Source organism: Adiantum capillus-veneris, chromosome 29 (genome assembly GCF_014529385.1).
Source record: "Adiantum capillus-veneris isolate H3 chromosome 29, ASM1452938v2, whole genome shotgun sequence".
Classification (NCBI taxonomy): Eukaryota; Viridiplantae; Streptophyta; class Polypodiopsida; order Polypodiales; family Pteridaceae; genus Adiantum; species Adiantum capillus-veneris.
Genome location: NC_140959.1, coordinates 126,412,631 through 126,429,877, shown reverse-complemented (window position 1 = coordinate 126,429,877; position 17,247 = coordinate 126,412,631). Strand labels below are relative to the sequence as shown.

At 43.2% G+C, this 17,247-nt stretch overlaps 1 protein-coding gene across 1 annotated transcript in view; it reads left to right on the top strand.

Moving 5' to 3' along the window:
- The window catches only part of RAB18 (RAB GTPASE HOMOLOG B18), a 30,306-nt gene extending 20,288 nt beyond the window's left edge, over window positions 1-10,018 (top strand). The window contains exons 2-7 of the mRNA XM_086505572.1: window positions 7,671-7,857; window positions 7,946-8,014; window positions 8,832-8,897; window positions 9,180-9,301; window positions 9,396-9,524; window positions 9,640-10,018. Of these exons, the coding sequence (XP_086361698.1) occupies window positions 7,722-7,857; window positions 7,946-8,014; window positions 8,832-8,897; window positions 9,180-9,301; window positions 9,396-9,524; window positions 9,640-9,744 (627 nt within the window). The 5' untranslated portion in view covers window positions 7,671-7,721 and the 3' untranslated portion in view covers window positions 9,745-10,018. The remainder of the gene's footprint in view (window positions 1-7,670; window positions 7,858-7,945; window positions 8,015-8,831; window positions 8,898-9,179; window positions 9,302-9,395; window positions 9,525-9,639) is intronic.
- The last annotated feature ends 7,229 nt before the right edge of the window (window positions 10,019-17,247 follow it).

The window sequence follows — 17,247 nt, the reverse complement described above, 5'->3', positions numbered from 1 at the left end:
ATGATGCCTTGCACGTGTCGTAGTTTCCCTGACTCTGGAAAACCCTTTTGGATGCTTCTTGCAATATACAATCATATATGAAGTCATAAAAATCACATAATCATAAAATTTGCCAACCTTATGGTCCTTGTTGGATAATCTGCTCTGCATGATGCCTCGCACGTGTTGTTTCCCTGACTTTGGAAAATCCTCTTCGAACATTTCGGGTGCCTCTGGTAGTCAACTTGCCTTGCTCATTTGCATAAGCTCAGCATAAGTCCCGATTTGTAGCCCAATTTTGGGTGGTATTCCCATCCCAAGAAAGCGTCAATGTTGTAGATTTTGACGTTGATTTGATCATATCAATTTCTCCAAGAAGGCGCACTTTGCTCAAGCTTGAACCCTTGCACATCCTATCGTCCTTTTCTTCACTTTGCTTTCCAAGACGCCAACCGGCTGTCGGAAAAAATTTCTATGCACCCTCCTAACTATACTAGATTCACAAGCCTTGCTTGCCAAGTCTTGGTGCGAGTTACCCATAGTGAAGATGTCTGTTCGGCTTTGTGGGATAAACCCTTAGAAGGGGTGGCCCCCAAAAAAAAACCCACAAAGGGCGTTGAAATGTAAACAAATTTCGGGCTATGACGTGCTGCAGGGGACACGCCGGTGTTGACAAAAAAATGATGCAGAGTTTTGTGTCATGCCCGGATGCACTCACCCATGAAGTGAGAAACAATCACCGTAGCCTTGCGCTCACTTGTGCAGGCTTTTTCACAGAACTACTCATCATCTTTGTGTGTAAGCGGCCGGCCACCCGCCATTGCTTGAGAACGAGGGATGCACGACCATGCATCCTTCCTTGCAAGAGAACTTGCCCATGCAACTTGTTAACGGCCCTAAGCTGTCACAGGGACGGGCACCACGTGCCAATGGAAAAGAACAGAATGAACAACTTTAAGCACTTCAAATAATAACTGAATTGAAAGAGATGCACGACACAACACGGGAGTGATGGACCCAAGAGATCACTGGCCCCAAATGTTGGCGCCCCTTTCGGTATTTCTTAATATTGCTTGAACTCAGAACAATGCTAATACTTGCACTCTGCACCTTCACCCGAAAGAGTGCCAGAGACTGAGCCCTCTGCACATATTTAAAGGCCCTTGGCCTTGAAAAGCAGTTACATGAACAACATTAAACTCTAAAAGCATCTGGCCCTAAAAGCTGCGGGCTCAGATTACGGAAACCTGTACAGCTGCCACGTCAGCACCTGGAGTGTAAAATGGGGAATTCCGTACTGTCTACCACGTCAGCATGTTAGTGCAAATTCCGAGCTGTCCTTACAGCTGCCATGTCGTCATGGCTCCATGCAATTAAATGTATGTGTTAGGTGCAGCGGAATGAATGTTTGCGCTTTGCTCAAGATGAGTGCTCCGAACAGTGCTCAAGGTTCCTTTTGTTCTTATGGAAGGGAGAGCCTTCCGTTCTTAATGGAAAGTGCTATGATCACAACAAAGTGAATGGACACTGTGTGTGCAAGTGTATGAGATTGAGAGATAGAGAGAGAAGAGAGATACGACACTAGAGACGTTGTAAAACCCTCCTCCGAAGGTCCCACTCTCGTCGGCGAGAGTGGTCTACTTATGATTGCACAAAGTGGTACAATGACGATGCAATGGACTGATGCAACTTGGGACTATGTCGGTGATGACGATGACGATTTTAGGGCTGAAATCTGTGGTCTTCTATCTGCTGAATTTCGGGGCTGTTTCGGTGGCTGAAAATGACTGTTTTGGCTGCGTTTTCAAGGGCTGAAAATGGGGGTCTTCTACAATGCTTCAAGGGCTGAATCTGCTACTGTAGGGAATGCTGAAAACGCTGCTGCAAGTGCTCCATTTATGGCTGAAAATGAAAACGTGCTGCATCTGAAAAACGCTAGCAAAAACGCTAGGCTGTCTGGGAAGTTCCGGCCATGGCAAACTGGAAAACGCTAGGGGATCTGGTACTGCTGATGGCGATTTGCTACTGAAAACGCCAGGGATCTGGGGGGAGTGCTGGCGCTATGCAAAACGCTAGGGTAACTGTGGCGAGGATGGAGACCAAAAACGCCAAGGGTGCTGATGGGGGTTCCTGCTGAGAAGGTGCCTGTTGAGCGGGAAGCTCCTGCTACCTCTTCTGCCATTGAGTGCTAACTTGGGTTTGCTTATATATTAACTTAGCAAAATTGCCCTACCTACTTTTGTTGGAAAGTCACTTAAAAATAATAAAGTGAAAAATGTCAAAAATAGGGAAAATAGGCTAAATGCACTGGAAAATTCTCCTAACTGATTCTAATGGATTCTGATGGGAATACTGATGATCATGCTGTGTGAAACCAGAGGATATGCATCTATGCTAAGTGACTGGGCATGCACGGTCTACGAATAGACTAACAAAGGTGCCAGATCACTTCTAATCTAGACTGACTGGACTAACTGAACCCTGATCATGCTGTAGCTTGTCCACGGACACATAGGGTTGGATGTCACGTGACATTCTTTAAATCTGTGGTCTTCTATCTGCTGAATTTGGGGGCTGTTTCGGTGGCTGAAAATGATTGTTTTGGCTGCGTTTTCAAGGGTTGAAAATGGGGGTCTTCTGCAATGCTTCAAGAGCTCAATCTGCTACTGTGGGGAATGCTGAAAACGCTGCTGCAAGTGCTCCATTTAGGGCTGAAAATGAAAATGCTGCTGCATCTGAAAAACGCTAGCAAAAACGCTAGGCTGTCTGGGAAGTTCCGATGATGGCAAACTGGAAAACGCTAGGGGATTTGGTATTGCTGATGGCGATCTGCTACTGAAAATGCCAGGGATCTGGGGGGAGTGCTGGCGCTATGCAAAACGTTGGGGTAACTGTGGCGAGGATGGAGACCAAAAACGCCAAGGGTGCTGATGGGGGTTCCTGCTGAGAAGGTGCCTGTTGAGCGGGAAGCTCCTGCTGCCTCTTCTGCCCTTTAGTGCTAACTTGGGTTTGCTTATATATTAACTTAGCAAAATTGCCCTATCTACTTTTGTTGGAAAGTCACTTAAAAATTAATAAGTGAAAAATGTCAAAAATAGGGAAAATAGGCTAAATGCACTGGAAAATTCTCCTAATTGATTCTAATGGATTCTGCTGGGAATACCGATGATCATGCTGTGTGCAACCAGAGGATATGCATCTATGCTAAGTGACTGGGCATGCACGGTCTACGAATAGACTCACAAAGGTGCCAAACCACTTTTAATCTAGACTGACTGGACTGAACTGAACCCTGATCATGCTGTAGCTTGTCCACGGACACATAGGGTTGGATGTGTCACGTGACATCCCCTCCTTATCAAAGTGAGGTACTGGTACCGAACTGTATGGCGTCGAGAGAGATCGCCAATAGCATCCGGAATCCTGGAAGGGACTCTTCGCCGGCCCACTCTGATGTGTGGGTCGTGCGGTACTTGAACTTCATAAAGGTCTGCAACGCTTGCTTCTTTTGGACCACGCCGAAAGCGACACAAAGTCTTCTGTGGATCCTTCGATGTTTCAACTTCGTCGAGTGTCGTGCTTCTTTTATCTTCAAGAATCTCCATGGCTGAAAATTCCTGAAACCATTTCCAACACAAAACCATGAACATACCTATTTCATGTAAAGTGAGTGGAAAAAATCTTGTCTTCCTCAAAGATTGTGCATGCAATGTAGATGAACAAAGAGACGGAGTGCCAAACCGTTCACCACACACACGCAAACAATGAGATCGAATCTTTTCTGTTTGATCAAAATCAATCAACTGTGGCAAATCTCAATGGAAATGCCTATGCTTGGTGCTCATACTTTCATGTGCTCGGTCGGAAACTGTCATGCCAAGGAAGAGACATGGAATGTGACTTCCTTACATGCATACTTTTCAGCTTTTCATGAAAAATCCGCATACATTCGTGCTCATCCATGTGAGAAACGTGCTCAACATACAATATGTCATGTCTAGGAAAAGGGATCACATAAAGATGTTGACTAAAATACAGGAAACGATCACGAATGAAACATTCGAACGTATCAATCATGCGAACACACAATACTTCTTGTGAGGGTTCTTTGGACCTAGGCTTGAGAGCCAAGATCGTTGCTTCTTCCTGAATGATCAAATCGTCTTATGGGGGTTGTTTGGACCTCGACTCGAAAGCCAAGATCGGTTCTTCGTGATTGATCGAATCTACAACGAGGTTAGCTTCGCTAGAAAAAGCATAAACTAACACATCATCCTTGTGAACAATCCCATCATCTTCATGCAAATCATCATGCTCGTGAGAAATCACATCTTGATTATGCAAATCATCATGCTTGTCATCATGCTTATCATTATCAAGCAAATCAATGTCATTCAAATCATCATGCAAATCATTGTGCTTATCATTGTCGTTCAAAACATCATGCAAGTCATTGTCAATCAAATCATCATCATGCTTCACACAATCATGCAAATCCTGTGTGTCATGCTGTGGAGAAGAAGAGACTGAGAGAGTCTCCTTTTCCCGAATCTCCTGCATCTGTTCCTGAGCTTGAGAAAAGAGTCGCAAGAACTCTTTCCTCCTTGCTTTGATCTCGCGATCAAATTCTGCTTGTCTTGCTTTGTTCTCTGCTTGTCTTGCTGCTTCGTCTTCTGCGTGTCTGCGTTCCATTTCTGCTTTTCGTTCTTTGTATTCACGATCAAATTTGGCTTGTGGTTCTTTGGCTTCCAAGCGTGCTTGCTCGCGCTCACACGCTATGGCTGTCATTCTTGCTGCATTTCTTGCTTCGCGTTGTAAATTCTATTCCATAAACAACAGCTCCAACTCCTCCATTGGAGTTAGTGCAATCGATGTCGTAGATAGGGAGGGTCGGAAAAACCTCCTGGTGGGGAAAATTCTTCTTCGCCTCTCTCATGCTCATCACCTCCGAGCGAAGTATCCATTCCGCTTCGAGTGATGACCATTATGCAATCGTGGGTTCTTTAGTTCACGAGGAACTTGGGTTCTTGAGGTTTTCTTTCGCTTGCAAACCGCGTTTGAGAAGGATCTTCTCTTCACCCGAGTTCTATTCTTTTCTGCGGGCGCACCCCTTGGCGGCCTTGCGCTCACACCAAGGTTGCTTTTTCCCACCTCACGTCGATTGGCCGGCCGCTAAGTGCACGGTCCGCTCTCAATGAGTGAAAAGAGACACAAGGGGAGGCTGGACAAGCCCTTCTTTCTTGGGATTCTTGTCACTCTTCAACAAAACACGATTAGGAATCGACACGCCCAAACGAACTTGGGTTCGTGCGACCTCAACAAGCAAAAAAAATTCTTGTGGTTCTTGTGGTTCTTTCCTTGAGTGATACAGAACGCTGCCAAAGCTTTGATACCAATGTTAGGTGCAGCGGAATGAATGTTTGTGCTTTGCTCAAGATAAGTGCTCCGAACTGTGCTCAAGGTTCCTTTTGTTCTTATGGAAGGGAGAGCCTTCCGTTCTTAATGGAAAGTGCTATGATCACAACAAAGTGAATGGACACTGTGCGTGCAAGTGTATGAGACTGAGAGATAGAGAGAGAAGAGAGATACGACACGAGAGAGGTTGTAAAACCCTCCTCCGAAGGTCCCACTCTCGTCGGCGAGAGTGGTCTGCTTATGATTGCACAAAGTGGTACGATGACGATGCAATGGACTGATGCAACTTGGGACTATGTCGGTGACGACGACGGTGATGATGACGACGACTTTAGGGATGAACTCTGTGGTCTTCTATCTGCTGAATTTCGGGGCTGTTTCGGTGGCTGAAAATGACTGTTTTGGTTGCGTTTTCGAGGGCTGAAAATGGGGGTCTTCTGCAATGCTTCAAGGGCTGAATCTGCTACTGTGGGGAATGCTGAAAACGCTGCTGCAAGTGCTCCATTTATGGCTGAAAATGAAAACGCTGCTGCATCTGAAAAACGCTAGCAAAAACGTTAGGCTGTCTGGGAAGTTCCGGCCATAGCAAACTGGAAAATGCTAGGGGATCTGGTACTGCTGATGGCGATCTGCTACTGAAAACGCCAGGGATCTGGGGGGAGTGCTGGCGCTATGCAAAACGCTAGGGTAACTGTGGCGAGGATGGAGACCAAAAACGCCAAGGGTGCTGATGGGGGTTCTTGTTGAGAAGGTGCCTGTTGAGCGGGAAGCTCTTGTTGCCTCTTCTGCCATTGAGTGCTAACTTGGGTTTGCTTATATATTAACTTAGCAAAATTGCCCTACCTACTTTTGTTGGAAAGTCACTTAAAAATAATAAGTGAAAAATGTCAAAAATAGGGAAAATAGGCTAAATGCACTGGAAAATTCTCCTAACTGATTCTAATGGATTCTGATGGGAATATTGATGATCATGCTGTGTGCAACCAGAGGATATTCATCTATGCTAGGTGACTGGGCATGCACGGTCGACGAATAGACTCACAAAGGTTCCATATCACTTCTAATCTAGACTGACTGGACTGAACTGATCCCTGATCATGCTGTAGCTTGTCCACGGACACATAGGGTTGGATGTGTCACGTGACAGTATGTGTGTGAGCTCCTCTTTATTTAATCTTTCTAGGTCACTTAGGCCCCGTCGGACGAGGTCCCATAAGTTGGTGGGAACTCTTCTTTAAAAATAGGCCACTTGGCAAGACTTTGCAAGTTGGTAAAACTTCTTCTGTTGCTTCTGCTTCTTCAGTTAGGGTTTAGTCCCCTCCTCCAAGATCTGAGGGTTGGCTCCGTTCTTCAGTGACTTGACACGTCAGCAGTTTGTGACAAAGCCCGCCATGAAGTATCGAGAGTGAGAGAGACAGAGAAGGCAAGCACCGAGGGAGAAAAAAATACATGCTTCTTCCTCTCCTCCATGGCTGCCCTAAGGTTTGATACTAATATGGAAGCTAGGGACCAGCACATGCAACTCTCCACCCACTATGCCTAATATAGACCCTTGGCCTACTAAATATAGGTTCCCCTGTACCGCATGTGTGTCCTGGCCCTTGGCCCGGCCGGTCTTACCCTAGACGTAACAACCTGTTTACTTTGGCACCAAGAATGGATCATCCCAAGAAAGTGTAGGGTTTTGGAGTCTGATTTTGTGGAACTATCCAAGGCTCCTTTTGGCAACAGGTGCGAAAACTTAAAGGAGCTACTATATGGAGTTCCCAACTCTCTTTAGCTTTCTAGGTGCTTTGATCAAAGTTTGCAAATTGTATAGTTGTTGAAACGAATTGTTATTGTCACCAGAAAAGTTGACCCGAATGCTTGAAATGTGAGGCTGCTTACACACTGCCTGCCCAAACTTGGGCGTGCAGACGTGGAAGACAGCAGGCAAAATCTCATTCGTGGAATGAATTGGGCAGCGGGCAAAATGTGAGGCTGCGGAGACTCCCTGCCCAAACTTGGGTGCGTATTGAACTGCTGCCAGGCGTTCAACCAATAGGCTAGGCTTACGAGCTGACAGTCCTCTCAGTTTTTAAAAATTATTTCCTTTTAATGTGTGTAACACCTGCCTGCCCGTCCCTAAAAGTGACGGGCAGGCACTAAGTCGATCTGTATCCAGCATGAGACTTTGGAACACTCCCAACTTTGTATAGCCTTGCAGTCAAGTGCTTATTATGCTGCGAGTCTGTTTTATTGCTAGACACAATTCCTTATCTCTCTGAATTGTTCAGGTCACAGCGAACGAAGCTGTCAGTATATTTGAACCTGCATAATACTGTCTCATGGCATCGGGACCTGGCCAAATCGAGTTTGATCACTTGTTTAAACTACTACTGATAGGAGACTCAGGAGTTGGAAAGAGTAGCCTTTTGCTGCGTTTCACATCTGATACATTTGATGACCTTTCCCCTACCATTGGTTAGTGCTTCATCCACTCCATGACTTTCTTGGTGGTGTCTAAAGCTGTTTTGGTTACTATTGATGGATGTGCTTTTTGTGATGAAAGGTGTCGATTTCAAGTTAAAGCTTATGACCTTGAGAGGAAAGAAGCTGAAGCTCACGATATGGGATACAGGTGGCCCTCTTTTCTTCTTTTGAATTCTTCACCACTTGCACCAACACTATTCTTTCTTGCTGACAAGATCTATCATAAATGGTTGTTTGTACATGTAAAGACAAGTCAACACGCTGATTTCTTTAGGTGGGAAAAGTTGACCAGGGTCACCAAGTGCTTTTTTTTTTGCTGTGCATGTCAACATTGGCAAATGTGTTTTAGAGGAACAGTAGATTTTGTATCATGATGCTTCCTAGCATGGCTATTGAAATTGTTTTTTAGAGCCGTATCACGTTCCTTGCTAGTAAGAACTCTTGCTTGTCCCATCTCTTTGATCCTATACTTTTTATGGCAGCAAAACTAGAAGCATCAAAACAGATATATAAGGATGTCTTGTAAAATTGTAGAGTGGTTTCATTAACAATTTGTATATATTCTCTTTGTGGAACACAAGGGGGGGAGTGCATGAGCTGTGCTAGAGAGACACAAAGAGGGAGGGAGGGAGTGTCTAATATTAGGATTTTGAGACGTGTAATCAATGACGAAATATTGTGCTTGTGCAAAAGCATAATTCAGCTCATGCTTGCACCCAACACTTTGGCGCATATTTTGCAGTGGTTGAGTACCCATTTCAGTTGACCTGCCATGCCTTTTCTTGTGTCCTCAATCTTGGCACCAGTATGATATGCTAGATCGTATTCTTTGAAATTTGTGAAGGCACATAATAACAACAGAACTTTAAGCTCCACCAAACATGAAGAACAATGGCTTTTTCAAGTCTTAGAAAGTTTGGCTCATTTGGTGTTTTTGATGGTAATGGTATGGTACTACCTTGCAGCTGGCCAAGAGCGGTTCCGTACTTTGACAAGTTCATATTACAGGGGAGCGCAAGGGATTATTCTTGGCAAGTTCTCTCACTCTCATTGCCACTTTGTCAGATATCTTTTGATGCATGCATGGATGGTTTCCAGCTTACCTTGTATTGTGAGAATTTCTATCTCTCTTGGATCATATGACAGGTGCTTTTGGCATTACTCGTGATTTTTTTGTTGTTTTTTAGAGGGTTATCTGCATTATAACTTTTAGGCAATGTCCATTAGGCTCTTATCAGATGGTGGGTTGTGCGTCTCACATTCTAAAGCGAGGGCCACAAACTTATTTGTACTAAATCTTGGTAAATTTGCAGTATACGACGTGACAAGAAGGGATACATTTACAAATCTGTCTGATGTCTGGCTAAAGGAAGTGGATATGTATTCTACAAACCAGGATTGCATCAAGATGCTCGTAGGAAATAAAGTCGACAAGGCAAGAATGTCTGCTTTCCATCTTGACAAATTGGAATGCGATTAAAAAACTTGAATATCCAGAGTATGAACTCTGACATTGAATGATATGATAGGATTCTGAGAGAGTCGTAACAAAGCAAGAGGGTATTGCGTTCGCACGCCAGTATGGATGTCTATTTCTTGAATGCAGTGCCAAGACCCGAATCAATGTCGAGCACTGCTTTGAGGAGCTGGTTCTAAAAGTGAGTAAAAGCTTTAACAGCTCTGCTTGACAATCTCAAGTTTTTCGAAGGTTGATGATCAATCTCAAGTTTTTTAAAGGTTGATTTTAGCACTGCTCTCTTTGTGAACTTTCAGATCTTAGACACACCTACCTTGCTAAATGATACATCGGCACGGAAGAATATTTTACGGCCCGGACTTTCTCCTGAGAGTAACCAGGAGGGTAGTTCATGCTGCTGAAAGGGGCACTTCCGAAAACGACAGAAGGAATTGTTTTGGTTTGAAGCCTTTCAGATTAAGGTGTATCAGTATACATATTGAATGTAATGGCACCAATGGTACTTCTAAATGGCTCAATCAAGAGGGATGGCCTTATTTTCTTGTGTTATGACATTGTAATGTTCCTACGCGGTTACTATGGGCTTCCAGTGCAGCCATTTTCCATTCAAGAGCGCCTTCACACTTTGCTAATGCATGATGTGATTTTTAATAAAATGGTCATCATTGTACATCACACAGTTGTCGTTCCTGCTTTTGAAAGGAGTTATTGCTTGTAATGTGGGTCAACGCAGTAGGCAGATTTTGATGTAGGTAGTGGACCCCAAGTGTGGTTTCTTAAACCCCTTTAGCAGTTGTGTTGAGACTGTAGGGTGCTGCGGTGGACCCCAAGTGTGGTTTCTTAAACCCCTTTAGCAGTTGTGTTGAGACTGTAGGGTGCTGCGGTGGTTTAATTTCGTTATGGTCTGTTCTGAAGTTGATACGGTTAGTTGTTTTTCTTTCCAAAGCTTTTGTTCTAAAGCAGCAGATCTCAATACTCTTTTTTGTTTGAAGTCGCAACTTGCAGCCTCATTCAGATGGTTTTTGTGTGGTCATGTGTATTAAGTACCTGATTTAATCTTCTAATTGCTGATTTGAGGGTCAGGATTTCGGCGATTAGATTTTAAGAGTATGAAAGTCTTCTAATTTGTGGGTTTAGGTTAAGCATTATGTACTATTATTTAACAGTACATCAACTTATTCTCATGCCTAGGCGAGGGTCTTGTTGTTGCATTCACACTACTTGGTCCTGAGTTTGGCCATATCTTTGGGAGACAGGGAGGGGCCTTGGAGTTCTGTTGGGTGAGGGTAAGATGCATTATAATGGTCAAAGCCCTACTCCAATAGTGATACTTCATACCTCTTTGGTGAAATATTATCCTTGGTGTATCCGTCTTGACTGTAATGTGAAGAAGAAATTTGGCAGAGGATTTTCTTCATGTAGTGGGCTCTGCTTTGTTTATGGCAGAGTAGGGGTTTTTTTCATCGAGCGGGCTTTGCTCAGCACTAATACCACCATATCTCTGTTAGGGCTAGAGATAGCTATGTTACCTTGGGTAGGTGTTGTTTTTATGTGTGTGTGTGTGTGTGTGTGTGTGTGTGTGTGTGTGTGTGTGTGAGTGTGAGAGAGAGAGAGAGAGAGAGAGAGAGAGAGAGAGAGAGAGAGATATTTAATTATCGTCCACGGAGGTCAGATATGACCCATGGGACCAAAACAAAAACATTACATCTGTGTTTTTGGGGTGGAAGCGTTGGATACATATCAGTTAGGGATTGAGGGTCCATCAGGAGTAAAGGAAAAGGAAAGGATACAAGACAAAAAACAAAACCTAGGGTGGGTCAGGCAGAGGGGGAGCTGGCTTGGGAGTTCGAAACTCTTGAATGATGGCTTTACCGCCACGATAGACTGCCCATTTACCTTGTTTACGAGCTTCATGCATCTTTTTGAGCTGGCTTGCTTTGTGCTTGAGTTGGTTTGTAGTCAATTCCTCGCCAATCCAAAGCTTTGTCCCTTTGAGGTGATACGATTGGTGCAGCAACCTCGTCCGTTCTTTGTTTTTGAAAGTGAGGATGCACCCTCCAAGAGGCACATGCCTATGTGTGTCGTTGATCCAAGAGACAGTGTCAGGCTCGATGTTGATTGGTTGAAGAATATCGTTGAGCTTGACGATGGATTCTTCGAGGGAATCCTCCTCGGTGCACCATGGTGAGAGAGAGAGAGAGAGAGAGAGAGAGAATAGTAGTCGTATCATAGATAAAGCTTTATGGGGGTGGCTTGTGACGCCTTCGGATTGGGGCACAAGATTGGAATATCTACAGAAGTGGAGAAGAAAAATTAAGTGCAATGTGGTTTACTTGATGCTACTACGAAGTTCAACCTGTGTTATCATTGACTATCTGTGGAATCTTGTGTGGGGATAGAAATGCCTTTTGAGGTGATCTGAAATTGAGAATGGAGGATTAACATATATGAAGATAACTTAATATTCACTGTCTGCTTTGGCAAAATTTCTTGGTCCTTGCTCATTTTAACCCTTCAAAAAATTATTTAAAGCTCCACCTTGTTTGGAAGAAAACCCTTGCTTTCTCCTGCAAACCTTGTAAACACTTATATCATGGCACTTTAAGCTCTCTCAGACAAGCCCTCACATATTTGACAAAAGAAGACTCAATGCAATCCTCACGAGAGTGACTGTACACTACCTCCACAAAACCATTCGCATTCTTCTTAAAAATACTCGAAATGTTGCTATTTGTTCTAAGCAAGCAGTGTGAGAATGTGTTGCTTTTCACGTCTTTGGTTGAATAGACACTTTAATTTTGGAATTGTGTTTGAGGATTACATTTTGTGGATGATAAAGTGGTGGTTTGTAGCATCTCTCGATTGGTTTGGCTGATGCGTGCTTCTAATTTCAAGCATCAAAGGTCTTTAAGCTCTACAAATTTTCTTTGCAATGTGGTAGGATGTTTATACTTCTCAAAAGGCATGGCTAGACTTGAAAGAAAGTGAACCACTTTGGGTTGAGGTTTAACCATGGAGGTGTCCCACATTCTAGTTCTTTTGTTAGTGTAAAGGTCTCATCAACTTCCAAGCAGCCTAGCCAGCTTAGGCCACATGCACCCTATCCCATTGTTTTGTTGTCATGGGTGGCCAACTTGTCTGTGGGGGGGAGGGGACAATGATATACTAGTCCTTTGATGCACTACTCAAAGAATGTGAATGGTCCACCCTTGAGCTCGTCGGCTCAATTTATAACCTAGGAGACTTGACTAGTCGCTTTGGACTAACGCTTGTTCCTCTTCTTTGACTAGTAGCTCGGGCTAATATATCTCCAATGAGGGACATGATTGTTATAAAATAAGAGTGCGAACACACACAACATGCCAGAACTCATTGAAAGACATATCATACCTACATAAACCACGTGAAGACTCTAAGAAATCATTCTTGAAGAGCGGGAAACTCAGGTAGTTAATCTCATGTGACTGAACGCATTTGCCACCACGTTATATTTTCTGCATTGGTAATGGAGTTGAAGGTGATACTTTTACAAGATCTTCATCCACGGAGCTTTTCTACCTTTCAACTCATTTTGACTTGAAAGTCGTTTTAGAATTTCATGGTTCATATGGATCCCAAAAGTGGCACCATACATGTAGTTCCACTTTTTAAGAGCATGTACAATCGCTAACCCTTGAACCCTGAGCTCTTGAACCGTGAATCTCACCCTTGAACCTTGAGCTCACACCTCGCTGAATGGGCTCAACGTCCAATTAAGCCTCTATAGCACCATTGGCTGCGTAAGAATAGCTAGTACAAGAGTAGTAGCTAAATCTATCTCCTTAATGTAGCCTTGCAACAATAGCTTTGTGAATTGCATCTCTTTCAAACACAGATGTCTTATGAGGGTATACAATTAGCTAGAAAAAAACAAAACAAACCAGTCATATAGCTGCTCCTCTCTCCATTTAAGATTATGTCCTTGGTTTTTGATTAGTTTTCAATGGATATCTCAATCTTTGTATACTTACTGATTAACTTATTTTAGTAGCATGCCCTCTTAGGAAAATTCTATGGTTTTCTAGATTTGTGAGATGTGGTCACTTAAAGATGTTTTGGCTTTGACTTACTTTGTCTAGAGACCTTGCTCGGAAAATAAATGTGCAAGATAATATATGTCACCCTTTCCCTCTTTAGCATATAGTTTGTGCTTGTTGCACAACTCAAAAACATCGCACACATGCTCCCAAGTTTTTGATTTTGAAGCACTAGAAATGACTATATTTTTAAAAACTTAGAATGCCAAAGTGTGCTTTGTAATGGTGCCTTAATACGTTGACATTGCCTACTTAGCACAAAAGAATTCTTGAAAAATAATACATACATTGTAGTTAATTGAACTACTTGGCCACCCTCAGCGGATACTTGAATCGCGATAGCTAATGCACACATGCATAGATTCATCCTTCTCCTCTGCCAATAAAATCGGAAATGAACGTTAAGGTACTTAGGCTTTATGCTGAAGAGATTTAAGTTGGCAAGCTGGCCGATAATTAACCAAGGCCGTTGGTGAGAGCCACAATAGCCCGAGTGTAGGCCCTTTCAGAAAGAGATGCCATGCATTAGCCTAGTTAGGAGGCAATTTTAATGGATTAGTTTGTTTCAGGACGTCTACAACTTTGTGGTACAATGACATGAACACCTCAAGGTTGGAGGGTTAATTCATCCTTTGGTTATTCCTCAAGGGAAATAAGAAATCATTTCCATGCATTTCATCATAGGATTTCCTAAAGCGAATTGAAGAAATGATTTGGTTTGGGTAGTGGTGGATAGATTAACCAAAATAGAAAAGTTTTTATCTACTAAAAACGATGTTAAAAAAATTAAATATTTAGTGAGCACCTCTACAAGTTATATCGCAGATATCTATTCTACTCTATTAAGTGGGACCAAATTCCGGCTTCCCAGGTGGCTCAATAAGCATGCAGGGGTAGGTCACATGGGGAAAACTACCTACGAGAATACTGGGGAGCTGAAGAGTTGTTGCGAGGGGGAGAGAGAGAGAGAGAGAGAGAGAGAGAGAGAGAGAGGAGAGAGAGAGTAATCTTGGTAAGACGTAGAAGGATGTGTGACAAAAAACGACAAGTCCGTCAAGTTTTCACTATCTAGAGTCTTGATTGAATGGCCGTTGGGCACTCGCTCTCCATTTGTGTCTCTCTCAACTTTCCCTCTCCGTGATTGTGTGAACGGCACACTACGTCTTCAACTCCTCAACCATTTTCTCTACTTGCATTTATTTTCTATGATTGTTTCTGGGTAAAGTTGTGATGGCTCTCAACACCCTAGTCAGGTCCAATATAGGCGATACTTTTCTCTCTCGATCTATGGATGCTACATCGGCGTGAGTAGTGCACACTAGCGTCAAGATTTGCATACATGGCACCATGGCCATGTTGCTAGGGTGGTACCATACATCCCCTACCTCTGTTTCTCTCTATGAAACACATATACCAATTACGTTGTTGCTAGATTACTACCTTTTTGCCACTATTTAAATTTAAATTTTGAGAGCTTCCATGGCCATTACGTTTCTTTTATCATTCAACCCTACTGCAGCAATGTGAGCTCTCTCTTCTTTCCATCGTCTGAAACCTCCATGAGAGAACGGTGCAATGACCACTTTCTTGCGAGGCATGAGTATACTATTTGTGGAGCAAGCGCTTGCCATGTTGGACACCAAGTTACACGCCTTCAACATCTCTCCTAACACCATGATGAGTGTGGTGAATATCCCGTTGGGCATGGTGATGGTTGCCTGCCATATTTTCATAGAAGGAGTTTTGCTACCGTTGCAAAGGCAATTAACAACAATAATGTTGAGCACATTGTGCTCAAATCTTGGCCACTGCTTGCATCTAAGTGCATTTGACAACAATTAAACATTCTATCTATGGCAAACTCCATTGAGTTAAATCCCTTAATCTGGATTGAATCATTTTGTTTGATGGATCCATTGGCATAATTAGTGGTACTCATTGAAGCTGCAATGGCATTTGTAGTGGTGGGTTAATAGTGAGGCACCTCATTCCCTACGTGAAGTCCCAATCTTGCTATTATTGACCAACCTTGCCATCGAAAGTTACGCCAACATGCTCATCATCTACCTCATGGTGCACATCTCCAACAACCGATATTGGAGAATACATGGCTTGGATGAAAATGTGGCTGAGGATCTCAAGGCACAAAAAGAAAAGGAAGCTCTCCCTTCCTATTGATATAGTGCATCCATCAAATTAAGTTCCACAATTTTTTCCAACACACGATCAATCATTGCTTGAGAGAATCTATGGTGGAGGCGGGAATGATCATAATCACTATTCTAACGATGATAGCTAGTGTGGGTTGTGATGCCAATAGTTGCTATGGTCTCAAAAAGATGACTCATTTCTTTCAAATTTGAGCGAGAATAGTGTAAATATGGAGAAATACATAGTTGATTTTGTAGAAGTTGAGCGAAAATACTGCAAATATGGGGAAAGGAAAGGCCAATTTTGTTGAAGTTCCTACTAATAATTTATTTCAAGGGATTGATTGTGTGTGTTTGAAAAAAATCCTAAATAGTGTGGTGGCTCTTAAGAAGTGAATGAGAGGTCCTCTCAAGTGCCGTCATATGTATGAGAGAGAGAGAGAGAGAGAGAGAGAGATCCTTTGAGGCAATCATGAGACCACTAACAAACCCAAGATTCTATGGGGAAAGCTCAACCCCCAATGCTTTGGCAATAGTTGCTATGGTTTCAAAAAGCTGACTCATCCCTTTCAAATTTGAGAGAGAATAGTGTAAATACGGAGAAATACATAGTTGATTTTCTAGAAGTTGAGTGCAAACATGGGGAAATGTATGGCCAATTTTGTGAAAGTTCCTACGAATAATTTCTTTTAAGGGATTGATTGTGTATGTTTGCCCCCTAAATAGCGTGGTGTCTCTTAAGAAGTGAATCGGAGATCCTCTCAAGTGCCGTCATATGAGAGAGAGAGAGAGAGAGAGAGAGAGAGAGAGATCCTTCGAGGCAATCATGAGACCACTAGCAAACCCAAGATTCTATGGGGAAAGGTCAACCCCCAATGCTTTAGCAAAAAAAATTATCATTGCAAGGCGCCTAACCATAAAGAAGGAGCCTATTGGTCTAGTGATAAGGTGTCACTCTAGCTAGTGAGGCTTCGAAGAATCTATTTACTCTATTATGGAGAAGCCTTTTCAGACAATGTTACGTGGCTATAGCTAGGAGCGTTGAGGCGCTGAGCCAAGGGGGGGAGGAGGTAATGGCCGTGGAAGGTGACCAACCGTTGGCCCTAGGAGGTGAAGAATCAACAATTACAAGTAGAGAGAGAGAGAGAGAGAGAGAGAGAGAGAGAGAGAGAGAGAGAGAGAGAGAGATGATGCGACGTGGCCTCCCCACCTTACTTTGTTTCTTCATGCTGGGCATAGCTTCATCATCAATCGCAAATGGTTGTTTGTAGTTTGTGTGTGTGTGTGTGTGTGTTTGTGTGTGAAGGATTTAATATTTATGTAATTACCTTAAATTTTGTGTGATCACAAGGTCTTATTAACATATTTATATAGTCACACTCAACATGATCACAAACAAAGTGGTTGAGAGCAACCTGGAAACCCACAAAAAGCCAAGTGGGCACTTCAGTTTTCCCTCTGGTTTGCCGAGAAAACCCTAATGCCTGGCGAGCCCGCTTGGGTGTCATTTCTTGAGCCACTCACAGAGAGAGAGAGAGAGAGAGAGAGAGAGAGAGAGAGAGAGAGAGAGAGAGAGAGAGAGAGAGAGAGAGAGAGAGACGACCGCCTTTGTAGGTACATCAAGAGGAGAGAGAGAGGGGGTCGTGTGGGAGGATGCTTTGCATCGCAATGTGCGACA